This window comes from Rhinolophus sinicus, chromosome 12 (genome assembly GCF_057876585.1).
Source record: "Rhinolophus sinicus isolate RSI-liver-muscle chromosome 12, RSI-T2T, whole genome shotgun sequence".
NCBI classification, from domain to species: domain Eukaryota; kingdom Metazoa; phylum Chordata; class Mammalia; order Chiroptera; family Rhinolophidae; genus Rhinolophus; species Rhinolophus sinicus.
The window spans coordinates 57,632,619-57,649,051 of record NC_142512.1 but is presented as its reverse complement, the minus strand read 5'-3'; the positions used below and the strand labels follow the sequence as shown (position 1 = coordinate 57,649,051).

The window sequence follows — 16,433 nt, the reverse complement described above, 5'->3', positions numbered from 1 at the left end:
CGCGGCTGCACTCACCTCTGCTATCTGGAGGATACGGTCCATTATGGACACTCGCGTCTGCCCAGGCTGAGTGACCAGGTTCCCATCAAGGCGTGAAAAATCAAAAGGGATCAGGCAGGCCACGGAGAGCCAGAGGAGAAGCATGTAGCGGGTCTCCCAGGTCTGCGGAGTGAAACCAAAGGGAAATGAAATGTGTGAAAAACGGCGGGGAGCCGCACGCCCCACTCAGCCCTGTTGCCCCACCCACCCACCCACTCGGTGCCCATCATAGGCCCTTCAGACGCCGGCGACCTCAGAGCCTGGGACGCGGACGATCGTTAGCTCCTCCAGTGTCTCCTGTGCCCACACCGTCATGGATTTGGCTGCCTCAACCAACCAAAGCAACAACAAAGTGAACAGGGGAACCCTAATACGTCAGTGACAGCTTTCTTCACTGGCGCCCTTCAGCATACACTTAGCCTTTTGAGAAAATGGAAAGCAGAGAAAAAGATACAAAATGGAAGACTTAAGAAAACAATTCTCAACTTCCCATCAAAGGTGAGTGCCCTTATCTTCAGCAGTCACTACTACGAGATTCCACGCTGGCCCTGGAACCAGGCACCGGGGCACAAGAGGCAGAGCAGGGGAGGCTCACCCACGTCCTCAGCAGGAATGCGGCACGTGCGTACTGACACATCCTCCGAGCCGTCGTCATGCACCGTGTGCAGAGTGCGGGGACGAGCAGGCCCACAGCCGGCACGCCTGCAGGCGCCATGGGGGGCCTCGGGTTCCAGGAGCGTTCCCACCGTTCCCTGACTGACCCGGGGACTCTGGCCTCAACTGTCTACACAAACCCTGTAGCTCAAGCTGCGCGTCTCCTTTCCTCTGGGAGCCTGAACATCAGCATGTGCTCAGCAGGGAGCACCCACAAGTGGCCCCAGAGGAATCGGGGCGCTGGTCCCTGGGGCCTTCCGTGGCAGATGACTCTCCACACGTGTCGTCACAGCTCAGTGCTGGGAATTACAAGTGTTCTATGGAATCCACAGGGGAGAAGACTCTGGAAGCTTGCTGCTGCTTTCTCTGGACGTCACCCACGTGCCTGTCCCTTCACTGACTCAGAGGCAATGAATCACAGCCACAGGGACGACTGTGTCCCAATTCCTGGAGGGTCCTAGGAAATCGTCACACTTGGGGGTGGCCTTGGTGAACCCCAACAGTTATATTTCAAATTTAAGAAACTTGGATGGTGATGTAATTATCACCACAGTAGGTAGGCATACTCTTTCCTTTATAAGGGACATATTTCACAGGAAACTAAAGTAACATATATAACAAGAGAAAAACCAAAACAATTAAAGAAATGAGTGACACAAAAAGCGTAGTAAGCTAAAAGTGAAAGAAACAAAAGGTGAAGTCGCCAGTGCAGGAGAGGAGAAACAACGGGAGGAAGGAGAGGAGCGAAAGGCCGAGAATGAAGAAGACGGAGCACTCACTTCATGGTCTCTCGGGTTCTGATGTGTGAACATGTCTAAGACAGGCTGAACATCAGCTACTTCGTGAGGAAACAAACGAAGAAATGTTTTATATCCTCGAACCTAGCAAACAAAAAAGGCACTGAATTATTATATAATTAGAAACAGAGAAAGCTGCGAGATTATCTTCTTCCTCATGAAAAATCAGCACGTACACCACCCACTGACCACAGAGAATCCCCTTATAGTGACACGATTTAGAAAGACGGAACAAGAAGACTCTCTCTGCGTAAGTCATTTCGTAATTGCATGTTCTGTCCCAATCTGACTGATAAATCCTCCACGTGGTTCATCAGACACAGGTATGTTACAAACTGAAAAGTTTTGCTTCTACCTTGTTTCTATGATTGCCCTCTGACACTTATGAAGAGTACGTCCTAGAGAACCTCGAGGTCCCCAAATTCATTACGGCTTCCACAAGATGCAGTGGCCGACACCTTCAGAACGGGACCAAGCGAGCTGCAGAGAAGTGTGCCCACGGCAGCCCACCCCAGCACACTCCCATTAGCCGAGGGGCTCTCCCACTACACAGCAGGCACAACAGCAAGGTAGCCCTCAAAACCACAACCCACCGGAGAGGCTCGGACACTCCCACGGTCAAAGCCGCCAATTCCGGTAAGTGCAGGCCTACACGTGGACATCAGCGGGGCACGTGCAAGGATGCAGAGTATCAGGCCCAACCCCACACATACTGACTGAGAGTCTTCATTATAACATGGTCCCCAGGACATTCACCTGGGGAGTAAGTTTGGGGAGCATTTCTATTTCCTTGTAAAAAACTTTTCCGAATTAGTCAAGTATCTGCCTCTCTCTTCCTTTCTAGCTAGGTGGTACTCGATCTATTCAAATGCAAAACGCTAAATATCTTGCACATTGTTGCAGCCTAAGGACCACCTGGATCACTAATATCTAATCCACAAAATAGGGTAAAAAGAGAAAGAATAAAAGCCACAACATATGTGTGTGAACAATCCTTCAAAAGAAACAACATTTTGGAAGGTAACTTCTGGACCAACTATATTGAGTGTTCTGTCAACTATGAACTGCTCGGTAATTGTTACCTTGGTGATGATGTAAAGAAACTTAAAAGCCAGATGCACAAGGTCAGCTGGGGAGGCCTGGTCTTGCACGACGCCCAACAACAAGTTCATCATCCATTCTAGGGAAAAAGACGGACAAAGCATGTGCCATAAAGGTGAACAGATGATGGTACAACAAAATGCCAAAGAAACAAGCATTTATTTAGAAATGTATGAAGGGTTCAATTTTAGTAAACCTATGCAATCCAAATATCAACAGCAAAAGAAAAAAAAAACATTTTCATCTTAAGTTTCTAAAAGGGCATTAGAATTAACACAACATTCATTCCTCTTTTAACATGCAGGGAAAATCTCTTATTTTTGAAAAATGTTCTATCTCAAATCAATATCTAATACCATGCTTTACAGAAGATACACCTACCATGATTTAGCAATGACCTGGAACTAACCAATATAAAGACAGAAAGGATTTCCAGGTATAAAGGAAAAACTGATATGAACTGCCCTACCCACAAGCACTAGAAAACTGGACAAATATATGACAAATGTATTTCCAGACAGTGGAACCACAGGCCGTGCATGGTAACAAACCAGCTGGTACCTGCAGTGGCCCAGGTTGGCCACCAGAAAGTAATTTTTAGAAGTCAGTGCAGGAACATGGGACTCAGGCAGAGCAGGGACTGAGGTTCAAGGAGACTGAGTCAGCTGAACTGTGCAGGGCAGAGTGCCAAAGGGGGAGCGGTTAGGCAGACAAGCTCGAGAAGTCTGCAGAGGTCCCCCCAAGTCTTTGGCCCAATCGTGCACAGGGGTAGTCTGCAAGCCTGGGTGAGAACCGCCATCAATCACTGAGGCAAAGAGCTCACCCACCCAGAGCTCACACAGGACCAGCCAAGCACACGCCATCGACCCAACTGCAGAGCTCACACTAAAATATACATGACGAGCAAAACATGTGTTAACTGCAGCAAGGAAAAACGCAGCTCAAATACACCTGCCCACAGGCTGCAGGGACAATGGAACTCACGCCACTATCACAGGTCCACTAAACTGACGAGCCAGCCCTGCTAACAAATAAGACCCAGGCACTTCATCCCGACACCCTCTGCCAATCCGTACGCACACACATGCACGCACCATACAAATACTGTAATGCAGGGTCTCTGGTCCCACCCCTGCACAAGAACGCAGGATACGGTGAGGCCAAAAAGGAACACCAACGGAGCCATAGCCAGGGGAGTCATACCACTGTATTCTCGCTGGCGGCTGGTCGAGACACAAATGCAAACATCCGCCAGCACCCTAACGAGGGGTGTTCCTGCACCCCCATCTCGCTGGTGGCCAGGCAGGACACAGGAAGCAGGATCAACACGATCCACAATCCACCGTCCGCTTCTCTGCCAACCAACCCCCACTTGCTAACTGCAATCCGCACTTGCTAGCTCAGCCATGGCAGTTATATCAGTGGCCAATGGCTAACTAGTCACAGCTGACGGCCATCTACTACCCGAGCCAGCACCTCCCCATGTGAGGCCGAGAGCCTGGAAACTGCTCTCTGGGGCTCTGTCCCCACACACACCACACACATACACACACACTAGCACCGTACACCAAGGCCTCTGTGATCATCTGTAACTGAATGACCAAAGTCAAAATCATCTGCTGTTGCTCTTACCAAGGTGGGGGTCCAACAGGTGAGGCTGCTCCTGGTACTTGTCCATTATTACTGAAAAGAGAAAGAGCATGACAATTAACACCACTGAGGCAAACATGCCCAGGAGCTGGGAACCGCTGCATTTTCCCTCACCGACTCGCAGGGGCGGCTCCCCAGGGCGCTGCGTCCCCAGGGCGCTTCGTCCCCAGGGCGCTGCGTCCTGGCCTCGTGCGTGGCCTGCTCAGCACGCCTTCCCCTGATCTCCCATCCCTCTGAACCCGGCCTCGCCCCCCCTTCCCCGTCTCCTGTCACAGCCACGTTCTCCCCTTCACTAAAACACACACATACCTCCCACTCCTTTACTTCTCCTGTCGTACCCACGCAACGTGCCAGGCCCCTCACGGCTGCCCTCGATCCCGGGGAGCCTCCCGGCGCTGAACCTGCTCCTCGGACCCCGTGAGCGCCCCGCAGCGGTCCCCATCTGCCCGCGTCCCAGGGCTGCACGCCCACCGCACCCTCCAGACAGCTGTGCACACGTGTGTTGGTGAGGCCCCGACTAACAGCCACAGTAACAGACTCAGCGCAGTCAAGCCACCCGCCCAAGTGCAGGGCCGGCGTCACCCCCAGGCCCGGGCTGAAGCAGCCCACGTTCCACGCACTCAGCCGGCCACACAGCCTTCTCCGAGGTCGGCGGGTCATCAGCGCAAACACAGGAGGAGAGTTACGCAGAAATTATTCAGCTAAAAGGACCCACAAAGACGGTTTTACTGAATTAGAAAACCCCTGTGCCAACTGCAGGACCCTAAGGAATGACTCGTTAATGACCCGTTAAGGAAAAGTGCCAACTCGGAGGCGTGACAGCAAGTCACCTACCAGGGGCGCCCTCCACGACCCCACACCGCCTGGCGAGGAAGTGCCTGCGGCCAACACAGTCCAGGTGACGCCCCCAGGACACAGCGGCCTGCCCTGCTCCGGGGGCCTGTGTCTGCAGCTTCCGCGACAAGGAGACACTTCCGAGGTGCCCGCAACTGAATCCCGGCGGCCGGAGGGCGCGGTCCTCACCAGGGAAGCGCAGCGGCCGCGGCCGGCCGGCCGCTGACCACGTTCCCCAATGTCCGCTGACAGCCTGCGGTCACTGCAGGTGGCTCTGACCCAGCACAGCCGGAGCCGACCACCGGGTGCCACCGCGCCTCGCCCGTGCAGGACAGTCCTTCACAGGCGGCCCCGAGGGCGGGCGAGGCCCGTCCCGCAGGCGCCCCGCCCCCACGCGCGCCCCGCCCCGCCCCCACGCCCTCTCCGCAGCCCGGGCCCGATCTTTCCGAACCGCCGCATCCTTCCTCCCCGGCCGAGGCCTGAACGAGGCCTGTCGGCGCCAGGCCCGGCCGCTGCCGCTGCGGGGGAGGCCGCGCCCGGGCCCGCTCGGGACTCCGTGACGCTCCTGTAAAGCTCGGGCTTTGGGTCCCGCGGGACGCGGGGCTCCCCACGCCCCGCTCCATACACACAGCGGGGACGGCGTGGGAGCCCTGGCCGCGAAACCCCGGGAGGCGCCACCGCCCGCGGCCTCCGGGAGAGGCCGCCCTTGCACAGCGCGGGCTGCCCGGGCGCCGCCGCGGGGAAGGAGGAGGTCCCGCCTCGGGCCCGCGCGCTAACGCACCTCGGAACCGCTCCAGGGCGCCCTCCCGGGCCGCGCGGTCCCCGAGCAGCGCCCGTAGGCGGCCGAGCAGCGCCCGCGTCTCCGCGCTGTCGCCGAACGACTCGAGGGCACTGCCGCGGGCCAGCGCGGCGTCCTCCGGCCCGTCCTCCGGCGCGCCCGCGGCGGGCTCCTCGCTCAGGGCCATGCTGCGCGCCCGGACCGCGCCTCGCCGAGCACCGGGACGCGGGATGCGGGACCACGGCTGAGGTAGCGGCCGCAGCAGCCGACGCAGGCCCCGCCCCGCGACCTCCGACCTCGAGCGCCGGCCCCGCTACGGAGCGCGCCGGCCGTCAAAAGAGTGCGCGGGGGGCGGAGCAGAACCCGGGGGCGGGGCGGGGGCGGGGCTGTGGGGTCAGGGGCGGGGCCGAGCGGGGCGGGGCGGGGGGCGGTGGCCCGCGCTGGGGTCCCAGGAGAACACCCCAGGCCCGGGCCCACCCGTGGCCACCCCGCCGTGGGTTCGCAGCCGCCCGGGCCTCCTCTGCGCATGCGATCACGGCCATCGCATCCTGCAGACGTGAGTTCTGCACGCGATGGCCGTCTGTGTCTGACCGTCGGATGTTGGAAGGGTGCATTTGGAGTGGACCCTCTGGGAGGTTCACCAGGCTCACGTGTGTGCGCGGGGCACGAGGCTCGGTACACAACCACGCTTTACAGAGAAGAGAAACTTGGGCGCCTGTACCGCCACGAAATAATTAGTAATTACTGAGGAATGATGATGGCTTCATCTCCTGACGTTTGAGTCACACACGTGGACTGCCGCCTGCCCCGCAGACCCTGCCCGGGCACCGCCTGCCTCCAGGCCCACGCCTTCGGCGGTGACAGCCCTGATTTCCAGAACAAACTGGCCACCTTGGACATCCCACTGCCAAAGCTCTCTCCCTGCCTGCACCCTGCTCTTTATCCAGCGGAAAAATGGAGTGAAGGAGACGGCCTGGGCAGCGGGTCCGTCCACACAACATTGGGGGCCCTTCCTTCCACCTGTTCCACCTCAAGGGCGGACTTGGAGCCCCACTCAGCCCCAGAGGCGCCGCTTAAGATGTGGGGCCCATCTGGTCCCCAACTCTGCCTGAGCCAAACACAGTAGCCCTGAGTCCATAGGGGGGCGTGACACCAGTTTCCTCGCAGGCAAACCCCAGGTCTGTGTGAACTTGTGTACCACTATCATGAAAATATCCAAACAACAAATCCCCCAGCTTAGGAAATGCAATGGGCCTGTAGGAGGCCTTCCAGGTGGTCTGGGCACCCTGTAAATTAGCCCCACTGCTTGGAGGATGGAGACGCAGGTGAAACAGACACACAGCCGCTCCATCCTGGAAGCCTCGTTGGTTTATTAGTCCCGAAGCTGGGGCTACCGGTGCTGCCCCTCGTTACTTCCCGGCAGGCAGGTGGCTGCTACTTGAGGAGTTTCCTCATGGTGCTCAGCGTTGGGCTCCTGTACTCCCTCCCGAAGTGGTTCCAGTGGTTTAGGTAGTTAAAGAGGTGGTAGACCAGCAGCCGCTTGTCGAACCCGGGCGCCTTGGGCATCTTCTGGTAGTAGGCAGTGAAGAAGGATCTGGGGAACCCCCCGAACATCAAGGCAATTGCCAGTTCAAACTCAGAATGGCCGTAGAAGGAAGCCGGGTCATAAATAATGGGCCCCGAATCGTCCTCAGCCACGTTTCCTGACCAGAGATCCCCGTGAAGAAGGGCAGGGACAATCTCTAGGCCACAAAACAGATCCGGAATCGTCACCTAAGGAAGTAATTGTTAGACACAGTTATCAGGGGACTCTGAGCCAATACTGAGAAATAAGCAGAGCCGGCCTCGCGTCTGTGTGGGTTCAGGCACGGCGCCATCCACCAGGGCCAGAGACACAACCTCTGCCTCCAAGGACTGGAACCTTCCTCGTCTTACCGCGGACCACGGACTACCCAGTGGTGTCCTACATACAGTACGGAGCCCAGAGGGGATGTTTTGATCCTCCTGTGGAACAGGAGCCATATCGCCTGAGGGGAGTGTTTTGTATGCAACTTAGCAAGCTTTCTCCACTACTCTTATTTCACAGCACATATGTATCTGTACCAATTTCGTATCCTACCGGTGACTTTGCTAATGAGATAAAGAACATTCTTCCGATGCATGCTCACCCTAGATTGATAGGCCAGTTCTGTTTTTAACATTCTGAGAGTTGTGTTTTGAAACTAGTCGCATCTGCTGCCATATCTGCTCTAAGAGATGAGACGCTCGTGCTTCGGCAGAAAGGAAGAAGAGGGTAGAAGTGGGCAATAAAGTAATAGTGAGTGCCACCTTCACAAGCCAGGCACCCGTGTTTCACATGAGCAAAGTCTGAGGTTAAGTACCTGGTGACCCAGCAGGTGACAGACACACTCACGTCCCATCCCCTCCCACTGCCCCGTCAGGCCAGCCATCAGGCACTATGTGTCCACGACTTGGCCAGCTCCACTCCAGGGCTCTGTGGTCCCTACTCTGGCCCCACACAAGTGTGGCAGGCCCCGCTCTCAGAGGGTAACTGCTGTGCCCACCTGGAGCTGTGACCAGAGTTCGCATGCCTCCCGGTCACCATAGTCCTTCTCAATGAGGTCCAGCTGCGCTTGGAGCCGGTGCCGGATGAAGAAGGTGGACCAGTCGTCCTGCCACTCATTCACCTAGACAAGGAAAAGGAAGCTGGTGTCACAGCTGGTGTCACAGAAAAGGTGCCCACGCCCTGGAACACAGCAAATGTTACAGCAAGCCAACAAAGCAGGTAAGATGGGAGCCTTACAAATACCCAGTTCATCCAAAAGTGGGCAGATAAAGAGGAAAGTGGGGACAAAGAACAGCTAGGACGCATAAAAAACGAACAGCAAGATGACAGATCCAAACCGAACCATATCAATAAGCACACTGGATGTGAGTGGTCTAGATACCCCACTTAAATGGCAGATGACAGGTGGGTAAAAGGAAGCAAGACACAAGTAGAAGCATGGAGGAGAAATGTACTTCCTACGTAAAAACAGAAACAGGTTAAAAGGACAGGAAAGATACACACCATGCTGCCGCTCGTGAAAAGCAAGCTGAAGCAGCTGTGTTAACATCAGACAGAGCAGCTTTCAGAGCAAGGATAAGTACCACCAAGGTTAAGGAACAGAAAGTCGTTTCACAGTGGGAATGGGGTCAGCTGATGGCGAGGACACAGTAACCCTACATGCTTATGCTTATGCCCCTGAGCTCGTGACTCGATGCTCCGTCATTAACCAGGGGAAGCAGCCTCAGTGAGAAAACATTTCACTCTCCACAATGGCTAGCCCTTTAAAAGCAGAAAACACCAAGTGCAGCAAGGATGTGGGACAACTGGAACTCACACACTGCCAGTGGGGATTAAGAGGTACGGCCACTCTGGGGAAGAGTGGGGCGGTTTCTTGAAAAGTTAAATATGAACCTATCATATGACCTAGTCATTTCCATCTCAGGTATTTCCCCACGATAAATGGAAGCACTCTCTACACAAACTCTTATACACAAAGGTTCATAGCAGCTTTATTTGTGAGCAAAACCTGGAAACCACCCAGATGTCCATCAACAGGGGAACAGAGAAAAAGGCTGGTTTATCCATGCAGTGGGACATACTTGTGACACACACGGCAACGGGTGAATGTCGAAATGATTGTGCTGAGAAGCCAGAACAAGAAGAGCACATATTGTACGATTCCATTCATGTGAAATCCCACGAAATGCAAGCCTATCTATAGTGACAGAAAGCAGAAAGCAGATCAGGCGTGGACGGCGGGAGGGAGAGGTGACAGAAGGCACGAGGACACTTCTGGGGGTGATATATACTCATTGTCCTGACTGTGGTGAGTGGTTCAGTGTGTACATGTCAAAATTTACCAAACTGTATACTTTAAGTAGGCGATTTGCTTTGTGTCCCTTAGACCTTAGTAGAGCTAGTTTTTAAAGATGCAAAGCTTATACTATTTTATACATTGTGCAACTCCTGAGGGCAGGAACGTTCCAGAGAGCAGAGCCACACTCCTTGGTCAGCGTCCTTAGCATGGCGACACTCCCTGTGCAGGGTGCTGTGGTTGCTTAGCCCTCGGGTCACCCCCCTGGTGCTAGGAATCCCTGGAGCAGGTGGGAGGCCCCTCCCCAGACAGCCTGAGGTGCTCAGGGGGGCGTGCCCTAGTTCCCCACCAGGCCTGTGTCTGAGGCTCTGTCTTCCTTCTGGATGGCCAGGTCACAAAGACACAGAATGAGTGTTGGGAGCTGGAAACCCAGCCCAGTCCCTCCCCCAGGACAGAGGGGCCATGATCCCCTCCCCCACAGGAAGCCATGACCTTCCCGAGCTGCCACAGGCAGGGCCACCTGGGTGCACAGCTGAAGTGCATTTCTTGTGCACCTTGACGGGGGCAGGGTGGTGTGGCAGTTAGGGCCGGTGCTCTGAAGCCAGACAGTGGGCCAAACCCTGGCCCTCCCATCCACTAGCCGCACGGCCTCAGGGGCATCCCTTGGCTTCTCTGTGTGTGCGTCCTCACCTATAAAATGGCTCAGTGATGCCACCACCTCAGAGGTTGCTGTGACCACTGGATGAGTTCAGCACTTAGAATGGTGCCGAGCACGTAGCTATGTCACACGACCCCACCGGTGGTCCCACTGGGGCTCAGGGCACTAGGTGTCTGAGAAGCCTGCCACCACCCTCGGGGTCATGCCACCAATGGCTGCCGCCCTCCAAGGAGCGGGGAGCCTCCTGGAATTTGGGGCTAATCCGAGGCACTACCCCAGGGCCATCATGTCGTAGCACCAGGAGGCAGAGCCGGTGTCTTCCCTGGAGCCTTGCCCCTTCCTGGCCAGCTCATTGATCCTGGAGTCTGAAGGGGCACGTAAGGACCACCCTGTACTCACGAACCAGCCCTTCTCACCTGCTTCACACACTGAGATTCTGCGAATGATTTCATTCCTCGGTCGGAAAAGCCACTGTGTGAGGTCAACCAAGTGTCTGGAGACCCCACCACTCATAAAATCAACATCTGCAGCAGGACAAGCCTCGCTCAGCCACACTTGTGGGGACCACTGTGACTGCGCTGATCACCAGCCCCAGACAGGGATGTACCCAGCGAGGGAGCCGGCTTCTGCAGAGTGGGGGGTGCTAACAAGCCCCCCACGTGAGGGCTGCCCTTGGCTGGGACCCGAATCTGCCTCACACTTGCCCCGGTGACATTAAACTGGGAGCACCGCCCTCTGCCCACACCACGGACAGACACAGAAGGCGACTGTGCGATTCCACTGGTATGAAATGCCCAGAATAAGCAAAATCCATGGAGACAGGAAGAGATCAGTGGTTACCAGTGGGTGAGAGCAGGGGAGTGTGGCAGAACCACTAGTGGGCACGTGGTTTCTTTCTGGGGCGATGAAAATGCCCTAAAACTAGACAGTGATGGTGGCCACACAACACCATGAGTGTACCCAGAATTGTCCACTTTAAAGTAGCCGAGTTGGTCGTTTGAGTTACATCACAATAGTTCCGATCGTTGTTTAAAGGCTCCAGGAGAGGGATGCAGCAGCCAGGACCTAAACCCTGACCTCGCACACTGCTTCAGTCACCACCCGCCACCCTTCATCACATGCCCTCTGGAAACGTGGCCTTTGCAACTGCTTTTCCCTCTGCTTTGCTGCTCTTCTGCCTGCACCCCCGAGCCCCCCACCCCAGGTATCACAACTCACTGTCCACTTTCAGAAACCAGGCGGTCAGTCTTCCTGGTGCCTAGGGGACTGGCATGCTGGCACAGACAGGGCTGGCTGCCCAGCATAGGGTCCTTGGGAATGGCCATCAGCTAAGCAGGGCACCCTCACCCAGGCACTCACCTGCGGGATGAAGCCACAGCATGTCACCGTGTGGAAGCCAAACTTGGTCACATACTGGGGCTCACCGCCCTCAGCCCTCCGGCCTGTCAACAGGAAGAGATGTCATCTTTCTTGGAAATGCCAGACCCAGCAGAGGGCAGGTGGGTGCCAGGACAGGCCTGGGCTGCACTGCTGGAATGCTGGTGGGCAGAGGAACCACACCGGGCTAGGGCTAGCGATGAGCCGGCCACTCCCGCCTCAGCACTCTGGATGGCAGGGCGGGGGTAGAGGACTCGTGGGCCAATCCTACGTGTCTGTCGGCTCCACCAAAATCCCCATCTAGCAACCTTGTTTTCACTGCGTGTGCGGAGGGAGATGGTGCACAGCCCAAGGGTCCTGAGACGCCTCCCCCCAGCCCCTCCCGGGGCGCACAAAAGCGCCTGAACGCACCTACTGTGTGCTCCTCCTTCCTCCACTTGTCCCTGAGCTTCTGGTTATACAGGTGCAAGTCCGCGACCTGGTCCCCGAGTTTCGCTGCCTGGCTGGGGAAAGGAGAAATGCAGCCCTTTCAAGTCAGAAACAACCGGCTAGCATGCTCCAGTTTTAGAAACGTCTGAAATACCCTAAAAATGACTGCCCATGCTCTAAAAACTGAGAAATGAACTGCAGGCAACGACGCTTTCCAAGACATGGAGCAGCCTCCAGTCACCGCGCGAGGGAAAGCAGAGGGGCTGCGCAAAGAACTTGCAGCTGCGGGGACGTGGGGACACATGCGCAGAAGGTCGTGTTAGGTAAAAAGCCAGCTCCCCGTTTTGGGGAGAACAGATGCAAACCACATATAAGAAAAAGACCAGACCAGAGGGGCGGGGGTGGGGGAAGGACAAAGAGGGCAAAGGGGGTCAATACACGGCAACAGACCGCGGCCAGCCTCTGGCTGGGCGCACACGGGGCGTGCGGCGGTGTGGGACGAAGCTGTACACCTGAAACCTACAGAACGTTATTAGCCAATGTCACCCCCAAAAATTGAGGTACACTTTTTTCAAAAGACAAGGATGATAATCACACATGAAAACGTCAGTGGTGGCTGGTCCCTGTTGCTGGAATTATGGGTGGCTTTATGTCTTCTTTACATGAGTTTGTATTTCCACCTATTTTTTTTACAGTGAATACACATACCTTTAAGGACCTCAGGTGATTCCTAGACCAGAGGCCACTGTGCCAAACTCAAGCTGGGGCAGGTGCACTCTGCACCACAGGCAACGGGCAGTTCAAACACACTTATTTGCTGTGGCTTCACTGGAGCCAAACTTACCTAAAACCAGTCGCACACCAGAAAGTAAGGGCTGCTGGTCACCATTGAGAGTGGCAGGTGGGATCGCTGCCACACATACTCACACGTACACCCCACATGTGCCTACATGCACGCACGCACACCCCACATGTGCCTACATGCACACACGCACACCCCACATGTGCCTACATGCACACACCCCACATGTGCCTACATGCACACACACACACACCCCACATGTGCCTACATGCACGCACACACACGCACACCCCACATGTGCCTACATGCACACACATGCACACCCCACATGTGCCTACATGTACACACACACACGCACACACGCACCCGTGCACGCACACATTCTCACCTGCTCAAGCCCCTCATCTTCAGATACTCCATCACAAAGGCGGCCCCGCCTCCTGGCAGGTCGAACACCTTGATGGGACGCGGCGCCCTCACCAGGCCCGTGCTCCGGAGGGCCTCCAGGCTGGCCAGCTCCCCCTCAAACATCTGCCGGGCCTGCACCAGAACACACCATGAGCTCTGGCTCCAGCAGGGGCCTCTACAGCCAGGCTGGACAGAAGCCACCATGAGGGGACACAAGCACCCAGGGCTGTCAGTTACTGAAAACGGGCTGGGGAGCAAGGCAGCGGCCCCTCAGAGACTAGATGTGACGTGGCCCCTGCACATAGGACACAGGACCAGGATGGGTGGAGCTGCAAGGCTGAGGCTAAGCTGGGGCTGGGGGTGGGCAGGCTGCTGACGCCCCTGCAGGGAGCACTTGCTCTGAGAGGGAGGGAGGTTCCGGGGGTGCTGGGGCACTGTGGGGTGCTGCGAGATGCCAGGGGTGGTGGGAGCCTGGGTCACTGGAGGGGCTGGGCTGGGCCTGAGACGCTTCCAGGTTGCCTGCCCCCTTCACTGCCTCAAGCAATCACAGCAAAGGGAGGAGAGGCCTAGGGTGGCCTGGGGTGGCTTGCCCCAGGGACTGGGACTGGGAGGCCCCAGGTGGCTGGGCCAGGCCTCCATTCCAGGGCCCCCTGAGGCAAACACCCAGCAGGGCCTGGGGGCTGCAAAGCAGCCCTGCACCCGCCCCAAAGCAGGATAACAGCCTCCACTGGGCCCCAGGAGCTTCCCATTTCTAAATCATTTCCCACAAATACCCCAACTTTAAATTAGGCGGACTGTCACCTAGAGACACTCTGCCTCAGTTAAAAACGTGCTTGTTGATGTGTTTTGTGAGCACCTTGGGCTAGAGACCCAAACCTGGGAAGGAGTCCAAGCTCCTCTGTCCACATAGCAAAAAATTCATCCTTTAATTCTAAGCGCCAGAGGGGGAAATGAGGCAAGGTGTCCAGGAAGCAGGGAGCGTCCCAGAAGCAGGGAGGGCCACACTTGTCCCCTGTTGTCACCTGCTGTCATGCGTTCTTTGAGCCCCTGCTGAGGGTCTCAAGGGTGAAGGGTCCCATCCTGGAGGGGCTTTCAGGGTCCAGCTGGGAAGGTTCCAGGGGCCAGGGAGAACCTAAAACTTCTTCTCCAAGGGTGGGGCTAGCACACTAAGGGATTCTGGTTCTGAAATCGGACTCCTCGCCAGTCCCGATGCCCACAGAGCAGCGATGCTGGGCCAGTCCCACCCCTGGGCACCACACACGTGGGCAGTGCTGCAGGGGACCAGGAGGGGTCTCGCTGGGTTCCCTCCAGCCCACAGCCAGGCACTCCCCACCACTGCCGCCCCCACAGAGGCTGGCCCACACAGCCCAAGGGGAGTGGCACTGAGCGGCCTGCTGTCAGGGCCGCTGCACACACTATGGCTAACGTCCTCCACTTGTAAAGTGCTGTAGTTTCCACATATATTTAACAGAAATAGTGTCAGCAGGCCATGGAAACCAGGTCCAAACACAGGGACGCAAGCCTGGTCTTTGGGGGTCTTTGGGGGGGGGGTCCTGGCCCCTTCCTGCCTGCCCCCACCTGCTGAGGAACACAGGCAGCTGCTGCAGGAAAGCCAAGCCCAGAGCTGGGGCCAGGGATTTGGCAGAAGCAGCCACGACTCCAAGCCACTCCAAGCTGTACCTCCCTGGTGCTTGATGGGTACAGAAATTAAACCAAACAACAAAAACTCAGGTGCAAGGCAGCTAGACTATATCCTACAGCTGATGAAACCCCTGATCCCTCAGAATATGCCTGGGCCCTGCTGGTCCTGCAGCTGTCAGCTCCAAGGCTGCAGGCTGACCCCAGGCAGCGACGCCAGGCCTAGGAAGGGACTCCTCGCCGGGTGCCCCCTCAACTGATGCCCTCGCGCCCAGCACCCCATCCTCCCTTACCCACCCCCTCCCTCTCTGCCCACCCCCGCCCCTCTTCCCACCTCTCTCTCCACCCTCTTTCCTCCCAACCCCTTACCACGCTCCAGCCCCCCGCACCTGCGTCCTGTGGTTGACCTTGACAAACACAGGGCCCGCGTCGGTATCATAGGCGCGCCCCTCGCTGATGCAGCCAGCGCCCGGGCTCCCAAAGGGGCGAAGGGTCGCGGTGCGCAGCTCTGCCCGCAGCAGCTGCTCCATAAAGGTGGGGGACACAGGGACCAGGGAACACGGGGAGGGACGCGGGGATGGCGCAGACTACCGGGCCAGGGACGAAAGCTTGTCGCTGCCCAGGCCGCTGTCCGCGGGGGAGGCGCCTGGTCCGCTCGGCCTACGGATTCTGAGCTCTCCGGCGTCCCGCCTCTCGGATCCGCCTCCGCTGGGGCCACCCTCCGCGCGCTCTCTATTGGGAGGGGGCGCAGTCAGGCCAGGCGTGCGAGGTAAGAACCCAGGCCTGAAGGAGGGAGGAAGAGGGGAGGAGGAGGAGGGGCACAGAAGTGGGGGCGGTGCCCTCCCCATGGGTCCAGTCAGTGTGCCTGGACAGCTGCAGGTGGGGTCCACCCACTGGGGTGGCTCAAGGGCCTCTAGGACCTGACCTCCCTGGGCAGAGCTTCCATGAACTCTGACAGGACCTGGGCCCAGACCCCTCCCACCTCTGTGACACAGGACACTGCCCAGGAGAAACTGGACTGGAGGCTGGGGGTCTGGGCGGAGTCCTGCCAGGCCCAGGCACTGCCCAGTGACACCCACTGCTGGCCTTGGGTTTGCTCAGCAGGGCGCCTGGTGCCCATCAGAGATAGAAGCTGCTCTGGGGTGTCTGATACCAGGCAGCTGACCCACCCGGAGTGGGGCTCCTGATAAGAGACCCACTGCCTGGGGAAGGAACATTCAGAACACACATGTGCACATACACACACACACACATGCACGCATGAATGCCTGTGTGCACACGTGCTCAAGGTCACTGCGAGGAGCGGGGGGGGGGAAGGGAGAGATCGTGGCCCCCTGTAGGAAGGGCCCCCTGTGGCCTCCCCCACAGCTGTTCTGTCTGTGGCTCTTTGCCCAAGCAGGGTCTG

At 57.2% G+C, this 16,433-nt stretch overlaps 2 protein-coding genes across 2 annotated transcripts in view; both read right to left on the bottom strand.

The window, feature by feature from the left end:
• The window catches only part of TBCD (tubulin folding cofactor D), a 135,282-nt gene extending 129,131 nt beyond the window's left edge, over positions 1-6,151 (bottom strand). Inside the window, exons 1-5 of the mRNA XM_074319596.2 lie at positions 5,857-6,151; positions 4,224-4,274; positions 2,573-2,670; positions 1,473-1,574; positions 16-162 (exon numbers count right to left, since the gene is read on the bottom strand). Of these exons, the coding sequence (XP_074175697.2) occupies positions 16-162; positions 1,473-1,574; positions 2,573-2,670; positions 4,224-4,274; positions 5,857-6,040 (582 nt within the window). The 5' untranslated portion in view covers positions 6,041-6,151. The remainder of the gene's footprint in view (positions 1-15; positions 163-1,472; positions 1,575-2,572; positions 2,671-4,223; positions 4,275-5,856) is intronic.
• Positions 6,152-7,203: 1,052 nt separating this feature from the next.
• Positions 7,204-16,011, bottom strand: FN3K (fructosamine 3 kinase). Its single transcript, XM_019735661.3, has 6 exons — positions 15,418-16,011; positions 13,371-13,522; positions 12,163-12,254; positions 11,734-11,816; positions 8,418-8,540; positions 7,204-7,626 (listed from the first exon to the last, which is right to left on the bottom strand). Exons 1-6 carry the CDS (start codon positions 15,556-15,558, stop codon positions 7,288-7,290), a joined length of 930 nt encoding a protein of 309 aa, XP_019591220.2. The 5' UTR covers positions 15,559-16,011; the 3' UTR covers positions 7,204-7,287.
• Positions 16,012-16,433: the final 422 nt, after the last annotated feature.

What these genes read in the sequence shown, in the direction of transcription:
- FN3K (XM_019735661.3), bottom strand. Translation starts at nt 15,558, where the DNA reads ATGGAGCAGCTGCTGCGGGCAGAGCTGCGCACCGCGACCCTTCGCCCC. An exon ending in GAAGGAGGAGCACACAGTAG is followed by an intron (nt 11,817 to 12,162) that starts GTGCGTTCAGGC and finishes TCCTGTTGACAG; the next exon opens with GCCGGAGGGCTGAGGGCGGT. An exon ending in GCTGTGGCTTCATCCCGCAG is followed by an intron (nt 8,541 to 11,733) that starts GTGAGTGCCTGG and finishes TTCCTTGTCTAG; the next exon opens with GTGAATGAGTGGCAGGACGA.